This window comes from Budorcas taxicolor, chromosome 19 (assembly GCF_023091745.1).
Source record: "Budorcas taxicolor isolate Tak-1 chromosome 19, Takin1.1, whole genome shotgun sequence".
Lineage (NCBI taxonomy): Eukaryota > Metazoa > Chordata > Mammalia > Artiodactyla > Bovidae > Budorcas > Budorcas taxicolor.
In genome coordinates this window covers 21,225,225-21,246,298 of record NC_068928.1, presented here as the reverse complement: position 1 = coordinate 21,246,298, position 21,074 = coordinate 21,225,225, and the positions used below count along the sequence as shown (strand labels likewise).

The window sequence follows — 21,074 nt, the reverse complement described above, 5'->3', positions numbered from 1 at the left end:
CTCAGACCTGCCCAGGGGTTTCTGAGAGCTGGGCTCTGGGAAGAGTGAAAAAGTCTGCACTGAAGGAGCTAGGGGTGCCTAACAAGGGGTGGCCTTTTCACCTCTCTCCTATGCTCCAAATCGCACCTGTAGTTGGTATGAAATATACTTTTGAGTGTTCAATTTAAATGATGGAGAGGACTATCCTTACCTATTTGCTGCCAGAAACTGCTTCTTTGTTACTTTTTTCCCAGCATAGCATCCAAGACAAAGTAAGTGTTCTGTGAAGCTTTGTGGGACCTTTATTCTTCTGAGTCCCTGGTAAACTCCAGGGTGGGGTTCCAGTCCCTCAACTGAAGTCAATACTTTGTTCTTAATGGAGCCTATGAAAAACCTGGGTTATTTGCTATCTATTTTCGATTGCCTTTTTTTTTTTTCCTTTTAAAATTACTCAGTGTGATTTGATACCTAGCATGGGTTGAAAAATGTTCATTTTGTTGACTCATGTAGCAAATAGGATATCTCTCATTTAACAGATGGCTTTGTGATCCCATTACCTGATGTAGTTCAAGATGTATGATGAGTTACCAAAGACAAGTAAAACACCCAATTTTGTTCTTTCCAACAGCGCTCTCAGTCCCACTGATATAAAGTTCTGAGGAGATCCACAGATCTGAGCACCAAGAATTCAGGTCGGTCCTTGGCCCATGGGCGTCAGCATCACCTCCTAGCCAGCAGGATGGAGACCACCCCGTTAAATTCCCAGAAGGAGCTATCAGCTTATAAGGATGGAGAAGATTGTCAGGAAAATGGGGTTCTACAGAAAGGTGTCCCTGCCCCTGGGGATAAGGCAGAGTCTGGCCAGATATCCAACGGGTACTCGGCGGTTCCGAACCCTGGCGCAGGAGACGACACTCAGCACTCCATCCCGGCTGCCACCACCGCCCTAGTGGCTGAGGTTCACCCAGCAGAGCGGGAGACCTGGGGCAAGAAGGTGGATTTCCTCCTCTCTGTCATTGGCTATGCTGTGGACCTGGGCAACGTCTGGCGCTTTCCCTACATTTGTTACCAGAATGGAGGGGGTCAGTATCGTGGGCTGTGGGCAGAGGCTCTGACCCAGGGGTGGTCTGTAGGTCCTCTTAGGAGGCCAGAAGATAGACCATGTCTTTCCTATCTTGTTTAACTGATATGAGTCTGGGAACGTGGTTGCTTAGACTTTCAAGCTAGTCTGTGTGGGCCTGTGTGTGTGCTAAGTCGCTTCAGTTGTGTACAGCTCTTTGTGACCCCAAGGACTGGAGCCAACCAGGCTCCTCTGTGTGTGGGATTCTCCAGGCAAGAATACTGGAGTGGGTTGCCATGCCCTCCTCCAGGGGATCTTCCCAACCCAGGGATCAAACCCACTTTTCTTGGCGTCTCCTGCACTGGCAGGCGGGTTCTTTACCACTAGTGCCACCTGGGAAGCCCCCAAGCTAGTCTAAGAGAAAACAAATCTCCACTGAACCAAAACTGTAAATCTAGGCATGTCTGCAGCTCCCTGGGTCATGAAGTTGAATGAAAGCTCCGCTGAAGCTGACCTCACCAGATTTTCAGCATCGTTAGTGCTCTATCTGTGGAAGAGCCCCTCCTCTCATCCCTGCATTACATAAGCCCTGCTCTCCACCAAGGAGACGTGAGGGAATGAGCGCCAGTACTGTGCTGAGTTCTTTCATTCCTGCTGACTGGTTTTGCTCACAAGAGTCAAGAGCTGTTAGATCTGTGAAAGAAGTTGGGAAGTGGCTCCAGGGTCCGAGACCCTCCTGGACCTTTGGACCTGTGTGAGCCCAGGGCATCAGCTCAGGTCCAGAGTCTAAAGTCACAGTCTGGGCGAGATCTGTAGCTGAACCCAGCCACGTTAATGCCAACCCCCACCCATACATGGACATGCCTTATATCTCCTACAAGAGTGTTAGATTTTTCAGGAGAGATGATTTCTTGTTCCTCCTTCTATCCCTAATGCCTCCAGAGCAGTTTATTTATAGATTATCGAAACTAGTAGCTGACTGTAGGCATGGACATGGGCGCCCCAGAGAGCAGAGCGGGGTAGAGGAATGAGTAGGTGGGGCCTCTGTTTTGACAGTGGGCTTGCTATCAGAACAGGAAAAGGACCAGAAATGGGAATCAGATCAGTCAATATTTGATGTGGGCTTTGGTAACAGATTTAGGAGGGCAGTTAAAATGAGGTTTGAGGGGTAGTTCTTTTGGGTCCCCTCATTTCCTCCATGACCAGACAGAGTTGCCTGGATTTGCTGCATCTTTTAAGGACCTGGGTCCATTACCTGCAATGGCCATTCCAGCGCAAGGGCTAGGGGGGCTTTGGGAAGCCCAGTCCTCTCAGCCTGGGAGGAGTAGAAGTTGGAATCATCTTATCTCCAGCTTGGGAGGACTCACCTTTAGCCTGAGGATTATATAAGGGGCTGGGTCACCCTTGATGTTTCCCCTACACTCATTCCCTATGTGAAACCAGTCAAGCAAACCCTCTGGACAGATGCCACCATGAGAACACAAGGTGGCTCTTGTTCTCAGGCCAGGTTTTCCCAGCGTGACTGTAAGTTAGGTGAGACCTCTCTGAGTTGCACAGATTTCAGGTTTCTAGGTTCAGAGTACTTCATGGGAGGGAAAGTTCTCAGGGAAAATCACAGCTGGCCCACCCTTTGGGCTGAAACTCAGGCTGCAGGTGAGCAATCCCCAGTGGGGTGTTTCCAGGCCTCATGTCAGCCGCGAGCGCTGACAGACACCAGCATCTCCAGTGAGGCACAGTTCTGCACCTTTTCATTCTGTAGTGAACTACCTGTTTGTTCCAGCCACACCCACAAATCTGGCTCAGGAGGGAGCATTCTGGCCCTGTGGAATGATGGAAATATAACCAAACATCAATAATCAAGTGTCTGGAGCCAGGATACAGATGAACAAGGATAGTAATTCAGTGACTCGTAGACTATGACAGCTGTTGTACAGTTTGTCACAGGAAACCTGTTCCAGGGTCCCAAGCTCTGGTCCATGTACTGGCTGTATCAGAACCACTTGGGGAGCTTAAAAATCTGTGTTACACCCATATCTGAAGCTTTTGCTGCAGGAGGTCAGGGTGGGTGTGCGCTTTTAAGCTTACCCGTGAGTCTGATGTCTAGGTTGGGTTTGGGAACCTCAGTTCTCAACCCTCCTCCTCTAGTAGAGGAAACAGGGGCCCAGAGAAGGGTCCTTACGACAATTAGCCGTGGAGCTGGTCCCAGTGCCTGTTCTGTTGACTCCTAGACCCAGCTTCCTTCACACGTACTGTCTGCGGCCACCCAAACCTCACTTCTCTGTGGAGCTTTGTCCGTGACTTCCGGCAATGCCCTGAGACAGTGGAGCAGTGTGTGGGCCACTCAGGACAGGGTGGCTTCATGGCTCTGGAGCATCAGATGGCTCTGCATATCCAGGTCATCTGGGCTGTCCTGGACACCTGAGGGCAGGGAGTGAAACTGTCTTTCCTCTGCCTCAGGAGCATTCCTCCTCCCCTACACTATCATGGCCATTTTTGGGGGGATCCCGCTCTTCTACATGGAGCTCGCACTGGGGCAGTACCACCGAAATGGATGCATTTCGATATGGACGAAAATCTGCCCAATTTTCAAAGGTAAGAGAAAGGCTTGGGTGGTTGGGTGGGTGAGTGGGTCCACCAAGGAAGTGACGATTTCCATCACTGGGTGGGAGCTGGGGACCTCCTGGAATCAGTGAGACCTCAGGTATCCCTAGGAGATAACCTGAGTAATTAAGGTTTTGACTGCTTAATTTGTGTGAGACTGCTAAAGCCAAATAGAATAATTGGCAATTAAAAGTAAACTAAACAGGGCAGCCTGGATGGTCGGTGAGTTTGGGGGAGAACGGATGCATGCGTTTGTGTGGCTAAGTCCATTTGCTCTCCACCTGAAACTGTCACATTGTTTATCGGCTATCTTATAAAAAGTTTAAAAAATAATTCCAATTTAAAAAGTAAATAGAAAAAAAACAATAGCACACACACACATTTTCTATAACATGTGGTCTTGTAAATACAAGTTAGGAATTTACCACATGGCCACTTTTCCGCCGTGTCCCAGCGTTTGGGGGATGGAATGAACGGCAGCACCGCCTTTGCCGCGCCCAGGCTGCTGTGCCTCACTGCCAGCTGCCCTTGAACCTTGGCCTCCCCCGTCCTCTCGCGCAGGGATAGGTTGCGCCATCTGCCTCATCGCCTTCTACATCGCCTCCTACTACAACACCATCATGGCCTGGGCCCTCTACTACCTCGCCTCCTCCTTCACGGAGCAGCTGCCCTGGACCAGCTGCGAGAACTCCTGGAACACGGGCAACTGCACCAACTACTTCTCCGAGGATAACATCACCTGGATGCTCCACTCAACATCCCCTGCGGAAGAATTTTACACGTAAGTGCATGTAAGTGAGGGGGTGGCCTGTTAGGGGCAGGCCACACCCCTGGGCCTTGGCTTCTTGGGAGGCCAGTGGGGCTAGGGGCCCTTCACCTCTTGGCTGATGGTTTTTTAATTGGAGGAAAACTGCTCCACAGCGCTGTGTCGGTTTCTGCTGTACAAGAATGCAAACCAGCCATAATTATACATATACCACCTCCCTCTGGAGCCTCCCTCCCCTCCCTACTGATGGATTTCGGAGAGAAGCTGGCAGGGAAGGGGAGTAAATGTGGGTGAGGGGGTTGGAAGAGACTACCTTGAGTATTCCACAGTCTGGGCCTCTGTGCTGTACCCCTCTTTTCTGTTGTGCCCAGGCTGGTCCCTACCTTCACCTTCCAAAATTATTCCCCTGCGTCAAAACTGCCCTTCCTGGGCCCTCCTCTCAGCCAGCTGTCATGGAAGCAAAACCTCCCATGACCTCAGTAGTTTGAAGCTACACAAGAGTTTCTGGTTTCATATGTTCACATGGATCTACCCTTTGGAAGAAGATGCCTGGAGTAGGGAATTTGCTTTAGTGCTGGAATTTCAGGCAACGGCAGCCCAAAGGGTGGGGAAGGGGCCCTGCCCACACGTACAAATCCTCATGCACTGAAAAGCCAGTCGTGTTAGTCACTGGTTGGATTGCTGCCCAGGAGGGAGAGACCTGACGTCTGCCTTTGGGCCGAGTGCTCTTCCCAGGGTCGGTTGGCTTGCGTGCCCTGTTCTCTTCTTCACGATGGCCAGAGCCCCTCCCAGCTCTCCCCAAAGCTTGGTGGCCACTTGGTCCTTGCGGTGTGGTTTCCGTCTTTTCTCTTGGCCGCCACCTAGAGGAATCACACAGAGTGTGTGTGCTCAGGTCACGGCTCAGACCGTATCGCAGGCCCTCCTTTCTCTCATTCAGGCGGCACGTCCTGCAGATCCACCGGTCAAAGGGGCTCCAGGACCTGGGGGGCCTCAGTTGGCAGCTTGTCCTGTGCATCATGTTCATCTTCACTATCATCTACTTTAGCATCTGGAAAGGTGTCAAAACATCTGGCAAGGTGAGGAGGACTCTGGCTGCAGGTCCAGAGTCTGCCAAGGGGGCCCTGGAGGATCTCAAACTCAGAACTCAGTAGCCTGGACAGCCACAGACAGGGGGACGTGTTTTCCTTTACGCCGAGCCCATTCCGTGATTCTCAATTTCTCTTCAACCAAATCTTTTAGAAACTACTAGAAATGGGTCAATCCCAAGAACTGTTATGACTTTTTAAAAATTCCTTTAATCCACTGGTAGGGTCATGACTCATAGTGGCAATGCACTGGTCACGTTACTGTCTCCTGCTGGGTGTTGTCCCCGCTTTACAGACGGGAAATGGGTTTAGAGGTGGTACCCGCAAACGGGATCAGATCCCTGTCTGAGGCTAAAGGTCACACCGCCCTGCCTCCTACAATTACAGAAGAAACAAGGTGGATCTCCTTTCTTGGAGGTTTTTAAGAATAAGACACCAGCATTCATGTGGTGAGAACCTGTGTTTCCTTCCTTACAGGTGGTTTGGGTGACAGCCACTTTCCCTTACATCATTCTTTTGATCCTGCTGGTGAGGGGGGCCACCCTCCCTGGAGCCTGGAGGGGAGTTCTCTTCTATTTGAAACCCAACTGGCAGAAACTCCTAGAGACGGGGGTAAGATAATCAGGAAAGCAGTGTGCAATTGCCTGTCTATACTAACTGAAGCTAGTCCTAGGACTATAGGGACAACTAAAATTTGGGTTCAGAGGTGAAGTCTGCAGTGATGCTTTAAACCGGAAAAAAAGCATGAAAAGTACAGTTGAGGCCACTGCATTGGTTTATGCCTCAATGATAGGCAATCATATTGGTCTGCACTTGGTGTGTGGCCATCCTTACAAGGAACTCTGAGAGCCTGTTTTCTGTCTCATCACATAGCCACGTGGGGGCACAAGGGCACTGGCCCAGCGATGGCCTGGGTCTCGGCCCTGACCTTCGCCTCTGCTCTATTACAGGTGTGGGTGGATGCGGCCGCCCAGATCTTCTTCTCTCTCGGCCCTGGCTTTGGGGTCCTACTGGCTTTTGCGAGCTACAACAAATTCCACAACAACTGTTACCAGTGAGTATCTGGGGCTGCCCCAAGCCAAGCGTGGAAGCAGAATGAGCATAAGTAGCCTAGAGGAAGGCGATCAAATTGATGGCCTCACACCTGGCCTGGCTCAGGCCATGGGTTGGCACTCTGACCCTCAGGAGTACCCCAGGTGCCTGGCCAATTCACTCATGGTCAGAGCAGCCACCCAGAGCACAGCCTCACCCAGGCCCCTCAGATGAGACAGGCCCCAGACTTCTGTTTTGTGAGAGTCTCTCTTTTCCAAGAAAATTAAATTCGGAAGCAGGTTTACAAAAACTGCAACATACATTAAATGTTTCGATTTGACCTGTTAATATTTAGCAACAAAAATTGTGATGTGATACATTATATATACATACATACACACACACACACAGAGTAATAATTGTGCTGTTCTGACCAACACAGAATGCTATGATTTATATGAAAATCTCATTTCACAAATTTAACAAAACAGGTAATATTGTACCAATTATGATTGAAATATCACTCATCATCTTTAATTTTGTCTTAACAGTCTGTCACAGATGATGACGTTCAGTAATCTGACTGTGCTATTCATACGACAATTACAGAATTTTTTTTTAAAGGAATTTACATGCACCCTAACCAATGTGGCCTTGCATTGGGACATCAGCCTAAAGTTTTATTATGATAAAGTTGTATTATTAAAAGTGTCAGGATGTCTTTGTGGCACTCTTACAACCTCATTTACAAATAATGTCAAAAGTCTAAATCTGAGGTCTTCTCAAGTGTGAGGCCAAGGCCCCCACTCTAGCTCAGGCCCTGTTTCAGAACAAGGCTTGTTTGAAATCCAGCAGTCTGTGCTCTGCTGCTTTAGAGGATCATCTCTTGAAGCCACTCCTGACCTGCTGCTCGCCACATGCCGTGCATGGTGATAACAGCAGCTTGTGCTTCGAGGTGATGCAACCTGTCTAAGAGGCTGCACCCTGAGAGGAGACAGGCTTTAAGTCCCTGTGAGCTCAACCTGTTCATCCTTGTCAGTCTGGAGACAGATTCTCCTCAGACTCCTGACTTAGAAATGTCTCAGTCCCTTGGGTTTTCTGCTCCAGAGATGCCCTGGTGACCAGTGCGGTGAACTGCATGACGAGCTTCGTTTCAGGATTTGTCATCTTCACGGTGCTGGGGTATATGGCTGAGATGAGGAAAGAAGATGTGTCCGAGGTGGCCAAAGATGTAGGTAGGGACCTTGGGTTCTGTTTGGGTTACTTGCTCCCAATGAACTGTTTTGCTGCTCTTTGGATCTTTACAAATATCTTAACTTTTGCATTGTTTCTAACAGTTCCTCTTAAATTTTTCAAAGGTTTTAGAGTCTAAACCCTTTCCATGTGTTCAGGCCATAGTGGGGATGGGACAGCTCCCTTGGGGCCCAGCACTAAGGCCTTGATACACTGTGGGCTTGAGAATATGACTTGGATGACGGCTCTTAAAACTAGTGGGTCTGGGTCCTGTGATGGGTCCAAGTCTAGTAAGCACATGATTACCAGTCCTTAGAATTTCCTTTTGCAGAGAAAGAACCGTAGATGACGCAGTCACTGTACTCTACTGTGAGTTATCATGGAAAAAGAGCGACAGACGTTGAAAGAGAGGCGATGGAATCTTGTGGATGGAGTCCCAGGGCTTCTTGCCAATGTACATCTGTCTTTGGCCTGACGTGGTGCTGTGATCCCGTCAGCCTCATGCCCCAAACTAATGTGCCTGATTTGGACCACAGGAGGTTAAGGACATGTTCCTCATACTATCATGAAAGTCAAAATAGCTGGAAGGCTTTATTCTAAGACCTCTATTATTCTAAAATCAATTTAACATTTTCTACTGTTCTGGAGTTAGAGAGAGAGCTAAGTGCTGTGAAAATTTTGGAGATCTTGGTGGGGGGTGGGGAAAGCACAGATTTATTTTATAGTGGAAACTCTTCTTCGTGCGCACAGATTTGCTAGTCTTGGGGTCTCAGGTTTGTTTCTTTCCTCCACGTTGGTTGAGGACACACACTCTCCAAGGCAGGTGCTATTCCCTTCCTGCCTCCCAGGATGTCAGGATAGCCAGGTAGGGTGGTGTGGGGTGCGAGGAGGCATTTGGTACATGTCCAAGCCTTCTTTACATGTAAGGTCTTATGACAGGCGTCGTAATTGTTGGTGTGGTCGTTTCTCCCGAGACATGTCTGTAGGGCAGGTCTCGGTGACCACCTCCTCCTCTCCCATCTCAGGCCCCAGCCTCCTGTTCATCACATACGCAGAAGCCATAGCCAACATGCCGGCATCCACATTCTTTGCCATCGTCTTCTTCCTGATGTTAATCACCCTGGGCTTGGACAGCACGGCAAGTGAATGGGGAGGGAAATCCAGCCCTGGGGAGGCGGGAGGAGGAAAAGGAGAAAGCAGAGGAAGAGGCAGAGGCAGCTGTAGCCATTCCCTCCCGTCCTGGACACCCCAGGCCACGTTGTCTGCTGCCTCCTGGTGCTTCGCCAGCCCCTGTTCACTTGGGCACTTAATACCCTGTAGTACATCAGTCATTAATCGCAGCAGACCCCAACCTTTTTGGCACTAAGGGACCGGTTTAATGGAAGACAACTACTCACCTCCTGCTGTGGGGCCCAGTTCCTTACAGGCTACACACTGGTACCAGTGCATGGCCTGGGGGTTGGGGACCCCTGATTCGTGGAATGAGGGTAAAGCGCCAGGCAAGTCAAGAGCTCAGCACATATGAACTGCTGTGATTGTGCTCTGTCCCTTGACCGGACTGGCAGCACCTCAAGGCCAGGGCAAGGTCCCTCTTATCTCAGTGCTCCATGGCCCAGCGTTCATATCATTAACGTGGAATGAGTCTCAGCTTGGAGTTGCCATTTCTGGAAAAACCAGAGTCTCCCCCAGAGACCTCATGGGGAGAAGTGCTGTCCGTGTGCTATACTTTCTTTCCTTGGTGTCCTTAGGGATCAAAATGATGGGGTAATATGGAGATAGGGCCAGTGAGGAGGGGGAGCTGGTCACGGTCAGCTTGACAGGCCACGTGGCAATCTTAACCCCTCCCTCTTTTCACTGTCCTGGAAGTAGCAGATCTGTCCCCAAGTCTCCATGATGACTGTTTGTGTGCCCCACTCAGTTTGCAGGCTTGGAGGGGGTGATCACAGCTGTGCTGGATGAGTTTCCACACGTCTGGGCCAAGCGCCGGGAGTGGTTTGTGCTTGGCGTGGTCATTACCTGCTTCTTTGGATCCCTGGTCACCTTGACTTTTGTGAGTACAACCCCAACCGAGAGTCAGCTTTTCATTGGGCATTGGGACACTGCACGAAGCTCTTTCTTTCCAGCCCACAGGGAGCCCTGGCTTTGGGACCAAAGCGGGAGAGGCTGTTACTGCTGTTAAGAAGTTAGTCATCACGGAGAAGGAGAAAAGTTGTTTCTGGTGGCATCTGTCTGTAGAATTTGGGCATGGAGCTGGAGGTTCAGCATTTTATAGCAAGTCCAACTAGATTTCTATCTGGAGAAGAACTAAGACTTGCCTTCTCAGTCTATTTCCAGGCCTAACGGCTGCTTTCATGGGAATACTGCCCAGAATATCTGGAGGCTGGCACCTCCAGGGTTTGTCACTTTGTCTCCTCCAGAGAAGTTGCAATGGTGATGAAGTCAGACCTTCTCCAGTGATTTGTTTTTGAGGGGGAGGGGAGCTGAGGTAAACACTGTAAAACTGTACATCAGTACCCCTAGGCATGGCAGGCTTGTATCCTCCTGACTCAAGATGGATTTTGTAAATCAACTTATCTTCAGGCCACGACCCAAATGGCTCTGGAGCTTCAGCAGGGCTTTGGGGACCGCGTAGGACCCATGGGATTTGTGATTCAGGACAGAGGCAAAACCATGACCACTGGGCTCCGTGTGTCCGCTGTTGTAGGTTTCCCAGATTCAGTCTTTAGGGACCAGGAGTCTCCAGGGTAGAGTACACAGTAGGTGTTCAGTAAACTGAAGAGAGTAGATCGAGAGGCTCTTTTCAGTTTGTCTTTAAAGCTTTGTGGGGAGAGGAAACGAGAGTGACCGGTAGGGCTGGAAGAGGAGTCTGATAGGATGAGATCTTGCCTACCCTGCCAAAGCCAGTCTAAGAGGCAGGCTCTAGGATATTTGTATTAGATCCAAGGTGAGAACTTTGCAGGATTATCCTAAGAAGTTCTTTTTGTCTCTGTTGAAAAGAGGAGGCAGTGCCTCAGCGGGCCTTGAACCAAGTTGGTGGTCTCATTTCCAGGGCGGGGCCTACGTGGTGAAGCTGTTGGAGGAGTTTGCCACGGGACCTGCAGTGCTCACCGTGGCCCTGATGGAAGCAGTTGCTGTGTTTTGGTTCTACGGTAAGATACTTCCTTCCACCATATCCTTCCTACACCAGCCTATGTAGGCACCAGAATACACAAGGGCTGGATTTGTCAGAGAAAGGCAGGCCAGTGTACAAGACGTCCCCTCCTGCGTGCCTTCTTCAGAAACAGGTCATTGTTTCCTCCAGACTCTGTACAACAGATTGCCTAAGCTCCTGGGAAGACGTTTTTTTCCGAGTACGTTTACTCAGTGGACAGGCTGAAGTGGTTCCCTATAGCTTATCCACAGTGGTTGCTTAAGATCTGACAGGCTCTGCGAGTTGGACAGACAGCTAAGAACTAGTGCACAGTGATTGCATCTGCAGAGTGTACAATATTCTCCTGTTACACAGAGTGGCCTCAATTTAAATTTCACAAGCAGGTTCTCCCTCCAGAGCCCTTAGACACACTTTAGGAGCTTATCTTCCAGGCAAGAGGCCAGAATGTTTCTGTTTGGATTATCTGTCTTGGTAAAACCTCCAGTTTATTCCCCTTCCCCCAACTGTGGGATGAAATCTGATAAGGGTGAAACCACCAGGAATGCAGAGTAAGCTGACATGGGTCCCTGGGCAGAGATCCCAAGAGCCCATGGGCAAGGATCAGGAGGGCACAGACAGCAGAAATGAAGAAAACCAAGTTCAGAGATCTTTAAAATCAAAAAGTTAATATTTCATTCTGAATATATTCATTTTCCCAGTTTCTGTGATAGCACAACAGCTTTAGCATGTACATCATTACACAGAACATGAAGAAGGGGGAGGGTCCCATGTTTTGAGTTATATGTGGGCCCGGTTTTGGGACTTTTTTGTGTGTTTGAAAGAAGTCCTTCCCACCCCCTCAGCACTTCAGAGAACCAAGCTCAAAGTCTGTGATGCTACAGACCTGTGGGCACTTTCAGGGAAGCAACCACAGAGCGCTCTTCCTCCCCCTTCTCCATCTCTCCCCAGTAGGAGTTCCCACTTCTCACTTTCCTGCCAGTTACTTCGTAGAGAAGAACCTTGATCTTGATCTGACAATGAGCAATAGTGTGGTTAGAATTTTCTCTTGAAAGTTTCTAGCATATGGTCAGAGTCAGTCTCTATCAAGTGGGTTCAACATTTTTAGACAAAGTTCAACTTCCTTTTCTACAGTAAGGATAAAATCAGATATATGGTGAAATCCTACAAGGGTGGTGTGGGCACCAAGATGAGGCTTTAGGTCTCTCCCCAAATGTCCACCAGTCCTCCCACTCTCTGTAGAAAGAGCTTTGCTTGCTATAACAAGCATTTTTGTGACATGTTCCCCATCCCACTTTCAGGCCAGATTGGTGTCCCTGAACCCCTCCTATGGAGAAATTCCAGAGTTGCTACTCTCTCTGAGTCAGGGGCTAGGAGGACAGTCAGTTTCCTCTCTCAGTCAATCTCCTTCTCCTTTGGATGACTGTAGGCATCAATCAGTTCTGCAGTGATGTGAAGGAAATGCTTGGTTTCAGCCCTGGATGGTTTTGGAAGATCTGCTGGGCAGCCATCAGCCCTCTGTTTCTCCTGGTGAGTTGTCATCTCCCTTCTCCTGGCCCTGGAGAAGAGATTCACCCTCACTCACTCACCAGCACCCCTAGGGAATTAACCCCTCCTCTGGCTTCCGTCACATTATTTCATTGCTTCCCTGCTCCATGATAATAACACGTAACATTCATTGAGCAAGAACTGCCAGGCCAGACTTTATGCTAAACTTACATCCACTGCTGTTTTTTTTTTTTTAATGAAAAGGGTGAATTTATTATGAATATGAAATCATTATAAATTACACACACAAAACAGCAGAGTCCCCAAGATATATGAAGCAACCACAGAACTGAAGGGAGAAACAGCCATTTCTATGATTATACTTGAAAGCTTCAATCTCTGGTTTTCAATATTGGATCAAATGTCTACACAGGCATTCAATGAGGAAATGGAAGTTAAACTCAGGTCTCAGTTCGATTTTCGGTCTAAAGTTTTACACCCAGGGTGAGGGCCTTGTCTGCCTTTCCTGAGTCTCAGCCCCAAGCATCATTCCTTCCCTGCGTGGAGAATATGAAAGTGAACTAACAGACAGACATGGCTTCTTTCCTCAGGGAACTAATCCAGTGTCTCTCCTTCCTTTGAAAAACAAATGAAAGGATTTAAGTAGATTATCTAGAAGCACTGATAATAATATAAATGAATAACCCATTTATGTCAAGACTTCTGCTTCTAGTAATGGCAGACTAGTGATCCAGACCAACCCTCTCACTGAAAACAGCTAACATCTCTGGACTTAAAAATACATTGTGTTTTGAGTTTACCAAAAAGCAACAGCAAGATGACAGGATAATAAGGAACTACGAGGCCAAGATCTAGAGGAACACTGGAGCCCACAGCATACACCAGAGCCCCTGGTCCTGAGAGTATCTGCTGCTTGGGGCAAAGTTGGCTTTGGTTTTGGAAATCTCAGCGTCCAGGGAATGGAAGTCAAGAAGGGTTTCTGTGGTAGAGAGAGAGAGACGCAGCGTAACAGAAGTAAGAATGAGCACGCTGCCCATCTTATAGATGAATATCGAGACATGCAGGTACACAAAGCACAAAAAATAAAGGGCTGCCCTGGGAAAGTCAAAAAGAATGCAAAAGACTTATTTTGAAAGAAGGCACAGCTGTATCCATGTCCTCTGAGGAAATGAATGGCCCAGATATCCTAATAAGCTGGACTGAAGGAACAGTCTCTGGCTCTAGAAGATCAAAAAGCTCCTTCCACCCTAAATTGAGTTACAGATAAATGAAAGAAGTGAGAGTAGTCCCTGCTGATGTGCACGGAGTCACTTTATCCCAGGCTACCTCAGAGCATACTTGGGATGTTAGTAGAGCGCTTATCCATCTTTGGGCAAACAGGCAACCCTTGGAGCTGAGCACTCTCAGTTGACAATAAATGAATTCTACGTCTGACTCAAGATCTATGCCTAAAGAACTTTGGCGGGGGTCATCTTTAAGAAAATGAATACAGAATTACTAGGATACCTGTTAGGTCCTTCATGAGCAGCACAGTAAGTCCTAGTAGCCAAGATAAACATTATCTTTTTGACCACACCAAGCAGCATGCAGGATCGTAGTTCCTGAAAAAAAGATTGAACCCAGGTGCCCTACAGTGGAAACACAGTCTTAACCACTGGACAGCCAGGGAAGTCCCAATAAATACTGTTTTTATGCAATTTTTTTAAAAATTAAAACTAATGCAAAAAAAATTACTGATGAACAAATTCCAGCATTTTAAATAAACACAAGATCTGACCATATACTTGGCATGTCTCACCTCACTCACTCTAATCTGGTCCTATCAAGAGTCTGTCTTTTTAAAGTATTGCACTAAAATATTATTTCTTGATTACTGAATTCTGGCACCCCCTTAAATGCTGTATCCAAGTTGAATACCTCATATGCCTTACTCTAGTCCTGGCCCCATGCTTTTGGTATTTTCATTTCTGTGGTGGTCTGGCAAACTGGGTGAACACTTGGGCTACAATCAATGAGTTTTTGTGCCCAAAATCCAGGTACAGATGTGGATTCGGGCACGTGACTTATAATTTCTGTGATGTTCACCATACTCACTTCTTCTAAAGGTGCTTCAGGGCACAATTAAGAGGAGGCAAATCTGTCCTCCACTTCTGGGTTTACTTAACAGATCCCTTGCTCTGGGCTTTTTAAGGCTGCTTTAGGTAAACAATGAGTAGCTTACTTAAAATATTCTTTTTCATTGAAGCCAAGTTATGAAAAAGAAAATACTGTATATGAGCAAGAGGAGGTGGGGGTGTCTGGAGCAATACTTAGTGGCCACAGTGAGAGCTTGCAGCCTCCCTGGACTGCGTGAGGTTCCACACACATGACACCAAGATGAGACGAGTTACAGCAGACATGGCTCCTGACCAGACCCTACGTTTCTCTGTTCCAAAATCACCTTCCTTAGTAGCCGGGACTGGGGCTGAGGAGAGTCTGTCTGGAGAAAGGTTTGCGAATGGCTAGGCTCGTTTTGAAAGCTTCTTCCTGGACTTAGGATAGTACTGTGCTGAAGATGGATGTGTGTTTAACAGTTTCCCATTTTTATTACCTGAGGACAAAGAAAAAAAGATAAAAATAGACATTTAACCACCCAAATAATTTACATTACTGTCTTCTTCAAGACTATGAAATAATAAGATAAAATTAAATCAAGAGCAATAACGATTTCAGCACAGCGGTTACTAGGCAAAAACTGGCATTTACGCTCTCTCTGGAAAACAAACTGAAATAAGAAAACTCATAAACTGAGTGTTGGGAGGGCAGCGTGAAATTTTTCTTGGTTTAAATCTTCACTGAATTTTCAAGTAAAAAGTGTATTAAGCTGCTGTTTCCTTCCATTATTCCTTTCATTACAAGGGCCGGTGGCAGGCAGGCATTTGTTGTCAAGATGCCTCGTGGCAGAGCCATCTTTGTTGAAACCCTAGTCCTTAGCTTGGGGTTAATATAAAGAGAGGGGAGAGAAGAAACAAGTGCTCAGGAGCCTGCATCCTCTCCAGGTCTTGAGAACCTTATTATGTCTCCTGGACGTAGGTGCCTTCCATCTCACCAAAAACGATCAGCAGAGAAATGCAGGGGGAAATAAAGAAAAACCAGAGAGAGAGATGAGGCCCTAGGACTGGCAGGAGCCGTGGAGAGGTTGCCCAGTTTATGCTTCCACCATCTGACAAACTGGGCCCTGAACTATGCCTGATGGACGCGTCTCTTCTCCTTTGTATCTCCCCTCAATAACTCTCTGAGGCCTTGGCATGCCTACTGTAGGGGTTCAGGTGGGGGTTGGGGAGGAAAAATCAAGATAAGCCCTTCCTTGTTTGCAGTTGAGGCACAGAAATTAGTGACTTCTTTGTGTCAAGAGATCAATCTAGGCTATCTCGCCCTCAGGCAATTTCCTGAAATTTTCTTCCCTTTAGCGTTGGTGGCTTCCCCAGTGGCTCAGCAGGTAAGGAATCCACTTGCAGTGTGGGAGACCTGGGTTCAATCCCTGGGTTGGGAAGATCCCCTGGAGAAGGGAAAAGCTACCCGCTCCAGTATTCTGGCCTGGAGAATTCCATGGACTGTATAGTCCATGGGGTTGCAAAGAGTTGGACACAACTGAGCAACTTTCACTTCCCTTTCTGCGGTATCAGGACTGTCTGTGTGTGGGTGTTGTGAAAATTTTTTAATGCTTCTTGAAATTTCTGTTTTAGTTCATCATCTGCAGTTTTTTGATGAGCCCACCACAGCTACGACTTTTCCAGTATGATTATCCTCGGTGGAGCATCATCCTGGGTTACTGCATAGGAACCTCATCTTTCATCTGCATCCCGACATATATAACTTATCGGCTGATTGTCACTCCAGGGACACTTAAGGAGGTACGTGCTAGTTAATGTGTGTGTAGATTGGTAATTGTTTGGGAAGAAAAGGGCTCTATTCAAAGGAGAGAAGTCCACCACAAGGATTCACCCAGAGGCTCTCAGCCTTATATAATCATATACCTACATCATTCTGTAGCCTCTGATAGCTGCCACTGTCATCTTAAGGCATCTCCCATAAGCCTCAAGTATGAAGGTGAATGAGGGAGCTGTTTGGATGCGCCACAGTGCACAGCCTGGTGTATAGCATTCTAAACACATCAGAAAACTACTTTGCCTCCTGCATTCCATTGAGCACAGACATCAGATCAGCGGTGTCTGGAGCAATGACACAAATTTGATTTAAGTGGATTTACTTTAAATCCACTTAAGTAGAGATTATGGTGGAAAATGTCTGTGGTCACTTTTCTAACAGCAATGTGATAAGGGCTATTTCAAAAATCATCACTAAATAAGGATGTTACAACAATATTATGTGCGTGTGTGTTAGTCACTCAGTCGTGTCTGACTTTTTGAGACCTCGTGGACTGTAGCCCACCAGGCTCCTCTGTCCATAGAATTCTCCAGGCAGGAATACTGGAGTGGGTTGCCATTTCCTTCTCCAGGGGATCTTCCCGACCCAGGGATCAGACCCAGGGATCAAACCCAGGTCTCCTGCATTGCAAGTGGATGCTTTACCATCTGAGCTACTAGGGAAGCCCAAGAATATTATAGTTTTAGCTTAAGTTACTGGAGAAAAAAAAAAAGCTGCCATTGGATTCGTGTCAGTAAATGAATAGTGTGCTGTAAAAATTTCAATAACAGAACCTTACAATTTGTATAAGATTGTATATATTTTAAAGTATCTTCATGTAGATTATCTTACTTTGTTATCAAAATACCTTGTGAGGTAGATGGGCAGGTATCCTTAGGGAAGATACTGTATCTGGGAATGCTGCTGCTCACGGTTTCCTTATTTTAGTGAAGTGTATAGGGACACACAGCAGAGGGAGGCTCAGAATCCAGGGCTTCTGGCTTTTGGTCCAATGCACTTTCACTTTTAGGTGCAGCTTCTCTTTTGCGTCCTCAGGGTACTAATGGTTTGCGGATGTAGAAATTGGCTCTAGAGGTTAGGGAGACAAGATGTCACTTTTCATCCTGTGCTGTCAGAGTTAGTAGTTCAGGCCACCAGGATTCCCAGCAATGTTAGCAAAATTGAAAATGCTGGGTCGTTACTTGCTTGGTTGTGTTTCATGCCACAGCGAGGTTACTGTGGCAGGAGAGCCTGAAGTGGCTGCTTACAGAAGTCTGTGGGTGGGTGCTTTTGTCAGAGCTGAGCTCAAAGGTGAAAAGTGGTATTTGGGGGAAAGCTAGAGAGATGTGCTCTCTAACAACCTGAGATCAGAGCTGGGCCAGTATGTGGGCTCTTAGAAGCAAAACTCATATATATGAGTTTATCACACTCATCTTCCTAAAACATTTCACAAGAAACATGAAGCAAGACAGCCTGAGGCAATTACATAGCACCTCTTTTCTGAGAACTGAGATTGCTTCTTTTTCCAAATAGAAGAACTGAATTCTAGGTGAACAGAACTCTGCAAGGAGTTACTAACTTCCTACTCCCACAACAGCCCTATTACAACCTCATTTCTCCCAAAGCGCTGTGGATTCTGGTGTTGTCTGAAATACATGCTCAGGCCAGAGCCACTGTGTCTGCTCCTTCAGGCTGTTCTTTATGGCAGTCATGCCAGCCAGCCCACTGACCCCGCTGGCCGAACCCAGAGGCCAAGGTCAGGGTTGCGCATTCAGGTCAACAGATTTCAGCATTCTTTGGTTACAGACTATACCTCAAGTCTTGGTCATCTTTCCTGCAAATTCCCGTTGGCCACAAGGAAATGCTACCCAAAGGTGTACAATTAGAGAGCTCAGATCCGTTGGTAGTAGAGGTGAAGGCTGACTGCAGGGCCATGTTTGGCACAGGCCACCAGATGGGAAACAGTGGGTTAGGAAGCCAGTCAAGGGGGCCTGGGAGGGAAAAGACTATGGCAAGTCACTTACCTTCTCTGAGCCTTAGTTTCTTCATCTTTAACATGTGCTCATTGAACTGGATTAACATTTCCAAAGTGTGTTGTAAGGAGCTGTAGTTCCATGGGATATCAATTAAGTGTTACTGCTGGGGAAATGTTACATGGTCAAATAATTTTGCAGAATGCTGGATTAAGGCAAAGTTAAATAGGTCTCTTTACAACAGGACTTCTGAAAAGCCTTAACATGCCTATATGCATGCTTAGTTTCTGAGAGGAATAAAGCATGTTCTTGCTAAGCACCCCAAGGGACTATTAATTTTTTTTGTGAATGCCAGACTTCATGGTCTGTAACATTCTAATGAGGGAGGGAGAACTCATATGACATTTTGGTATGGTTTAAAAAAAAAAAGACTTAGAGAAAAGTAAATTTCTTAACTCTTCTGGGCCCTAGCCATATAACAAGGCTGGAGTTTGTGGAGTAAGTCACCACCTGCTCACCTGTAATTTGGAGCCTGTCATGAGCATCTGCAACCTGGAGGTCTCAAGGTTGGAGTCATCACCTGGATTAGATGACTGTCAGAGAAGCCCTTAGTGACCTGCAGAAAGACACTGGGAATATGGTCCCTAATAAGTAAGCAATCATGAAGATGGCAACAGTGATCCAATGCTTGCATGATCACCTTGCAGAAGGCCAGGGACTGGCAAATTTTGAGAGCAGTAGTAGTCTGGCAACTGGAATGCTGCCCAAATATGGGAAATAAGTGGCCTTTTGGGAGATGGGCAGCAGAATGGGCAAGTAGAGGTTAGAGCACAAAACCTTTTTTGCTTTTCACTGTGGGTCTTGCCTCTGCCATATGCCTGACTGCTCTTTTCTCTCTGCACAGTATAGCTTCACTGAAGACTAGTTAGAGTGATGTGTCCAGTTCTCAAAAGGCCTAATTCTCCTTTATCAGTTATGGGTTACAGATGGTTTGTGAAAATTTGCTTTCTATGGCTAGACATGTCCAGGTAGCTGATGAGCACTGTAGTAACTCCTTTTTAAATGGATTCCCAGGGTGAGGTTTCATTACGGTCATCAGGATCACAACATGTACAATTTTGTGAATTTCATTACCTATGAGAATGGGAACTTTTAAAATTCCATAGGCCCTGCTCCTTAAAGAAGAATAACTCCCAGAACCAAGAAATAAAGATAAAGGGGATCACATACTTTTCAATCCAAAATAAAAGGACAAGTACCAGAGCTTCACCTAAAATCAATAAATCAAAATATACTTTCAGATCCAATTTTGCTTTGCTAGCCATAGGTTCAGACTTCTGGCCATCAAAGATTTTATTGAGCAACTGAGTATTTTCTTTCCAAAACCTCTGCAGTGCTCCCCACATCTCGGAGCTGCTTCACGTCACCCTGATGCTAAGTTTTACAAGGCAGGCTGCATGTTTCACACCCAAACCCAAGCATATTTCAGATCTGTCCCAAAGCTTCTGTGCACCCCAGCTGTTTCTATGGTAAAAATTCTCAGTCTTTTCCCTGTAATGAGTACTATGTCAAAATGAGATTGCTTTAGGAATGATGATTTGAATGGGCACATCTTTTAAAATTATGTAATAATTTGCACCCTTGTATGAACTAACTACAGGTGAATTCATTAAGGCAGTAACATCTCATTAAGGCTGTTCCAATGACTGACAGCACTATGCACTGTCCCTGTAATGTGTGTGCAGGGCACAAGGAGCCTGGCTGAGGTGGGGGGAACCAGAATCCAGGGCTTACTCTGCTCCCCAAGCCCTGTGGGCCACATGCAGCCTCCTCTGCCCAGAGAAATGGATGTCCTTTCCCAGACCATCAAAGGCATGTTATGGGCCAGCATTGGTTCTATTCAAGGGTCATCATTTTCTCCTATTAGTGTTAAAGTGACTTTTTAGTTTACAGATGCTTTTATATAGTTCCTTTATATGGCATTTCTACCCATATTTGAGAACAAACAAATTAGGGATTCCTTTCGTTTTTAAATTTCTTTCTTTGGCTGTACCTCATGGCATGCAGAACTTCCCCGACCAGGGATCAAACCTGCACCCCCTGCAGTGAAAATGTAAAGTCTTCACCACTGGACTGCCAGGGAAGCCCCGGGATTCCTTTCTTAACAGAAGTCAATAAAACGATTCCAATTTAGTATTAACCACCATTTAAATGCTATTTAACCTTTAATATTAATGTTGAAAAAAACTTTAAGCATTAAATTACAAGAATATTTATAACATCGTATCTTCTTCCTAACAGCGTATTATTAAAGGTATCACCCCAGAAACACCGACAGAAATTCCCTGTGGGGACATCCGCTTGAATGCTGTGTAAAACATCAACAAAAGGAAGATGACTTCCCAATAACCTCTTCTTCCAGTCCTGACAAGTCACACATCGCCTTCTCCCTCTAAGTCAATGAGTTTCCGGCTAAGCCTATCAATGGAAGGGCCTTCATAGAGACACAGTCCCAAAAGACAACGGTGCCCAGATTCTTTCGGCCTCCAGTCACTTTGTGTGAAATCTCTGGGACATGTTACAACGTTAGACTCTGTGATGCAGCTAAAGTGGACTGCTTTGAATGTGTGAAGCTGTGTATGGAGGTGATGAAAACCACCACGTCGTCATTAGGACTAGTTTAGGATCAAGTCTGTGAAAGTCTCCTGTGTCATTCCTTCTTACGATCACCAGTATCTAATATCGTTTGCTTCCAAAGATTTCAACTGCATAAACCATGTAG

General features: G+C 46.8%; 1 protein-coding gene across 1 annotated transcript; it reads left to right on the top strand.

The window, feature by feature from the left end:
- The first annotated feature begins 718 nt into the window (after nucleotides 1-718).
- Nucleotides 719-20,764, top strand: SLC6A4 (solute carrier family 6 member 4). Its single transcript, XM_052658320.1, has 13 exons — nucleotides 719-1,061; nucleotides 3,497-3,631; nucleotides 4,202-4,421; nucleotides 5,344-5,482; nucleotides 5,969-6,103; nucleotides 6,442-6,545; nucleotides 7,631-7,758; nucleotides 8,782-8,894; nucleotides 9,675-9,806; nucleotides 10,806-10,905; nucleotides 12,334-12,434; nucleotides 16,139-16,306; nucleotides 20,594-20,764. Exons 1-13 carry the CDS (start codon nucleotides 719-721, stop codon nucleotides 20,666-20,668), a joined length of 1,893 nt encoding a protein of 630 aa, XP_052514280.1. The 3' UTR covers nucleotides 20,669-20,764.
- Nucleotides 20,765-21,074: the final 310 nt, after the last annotated feature.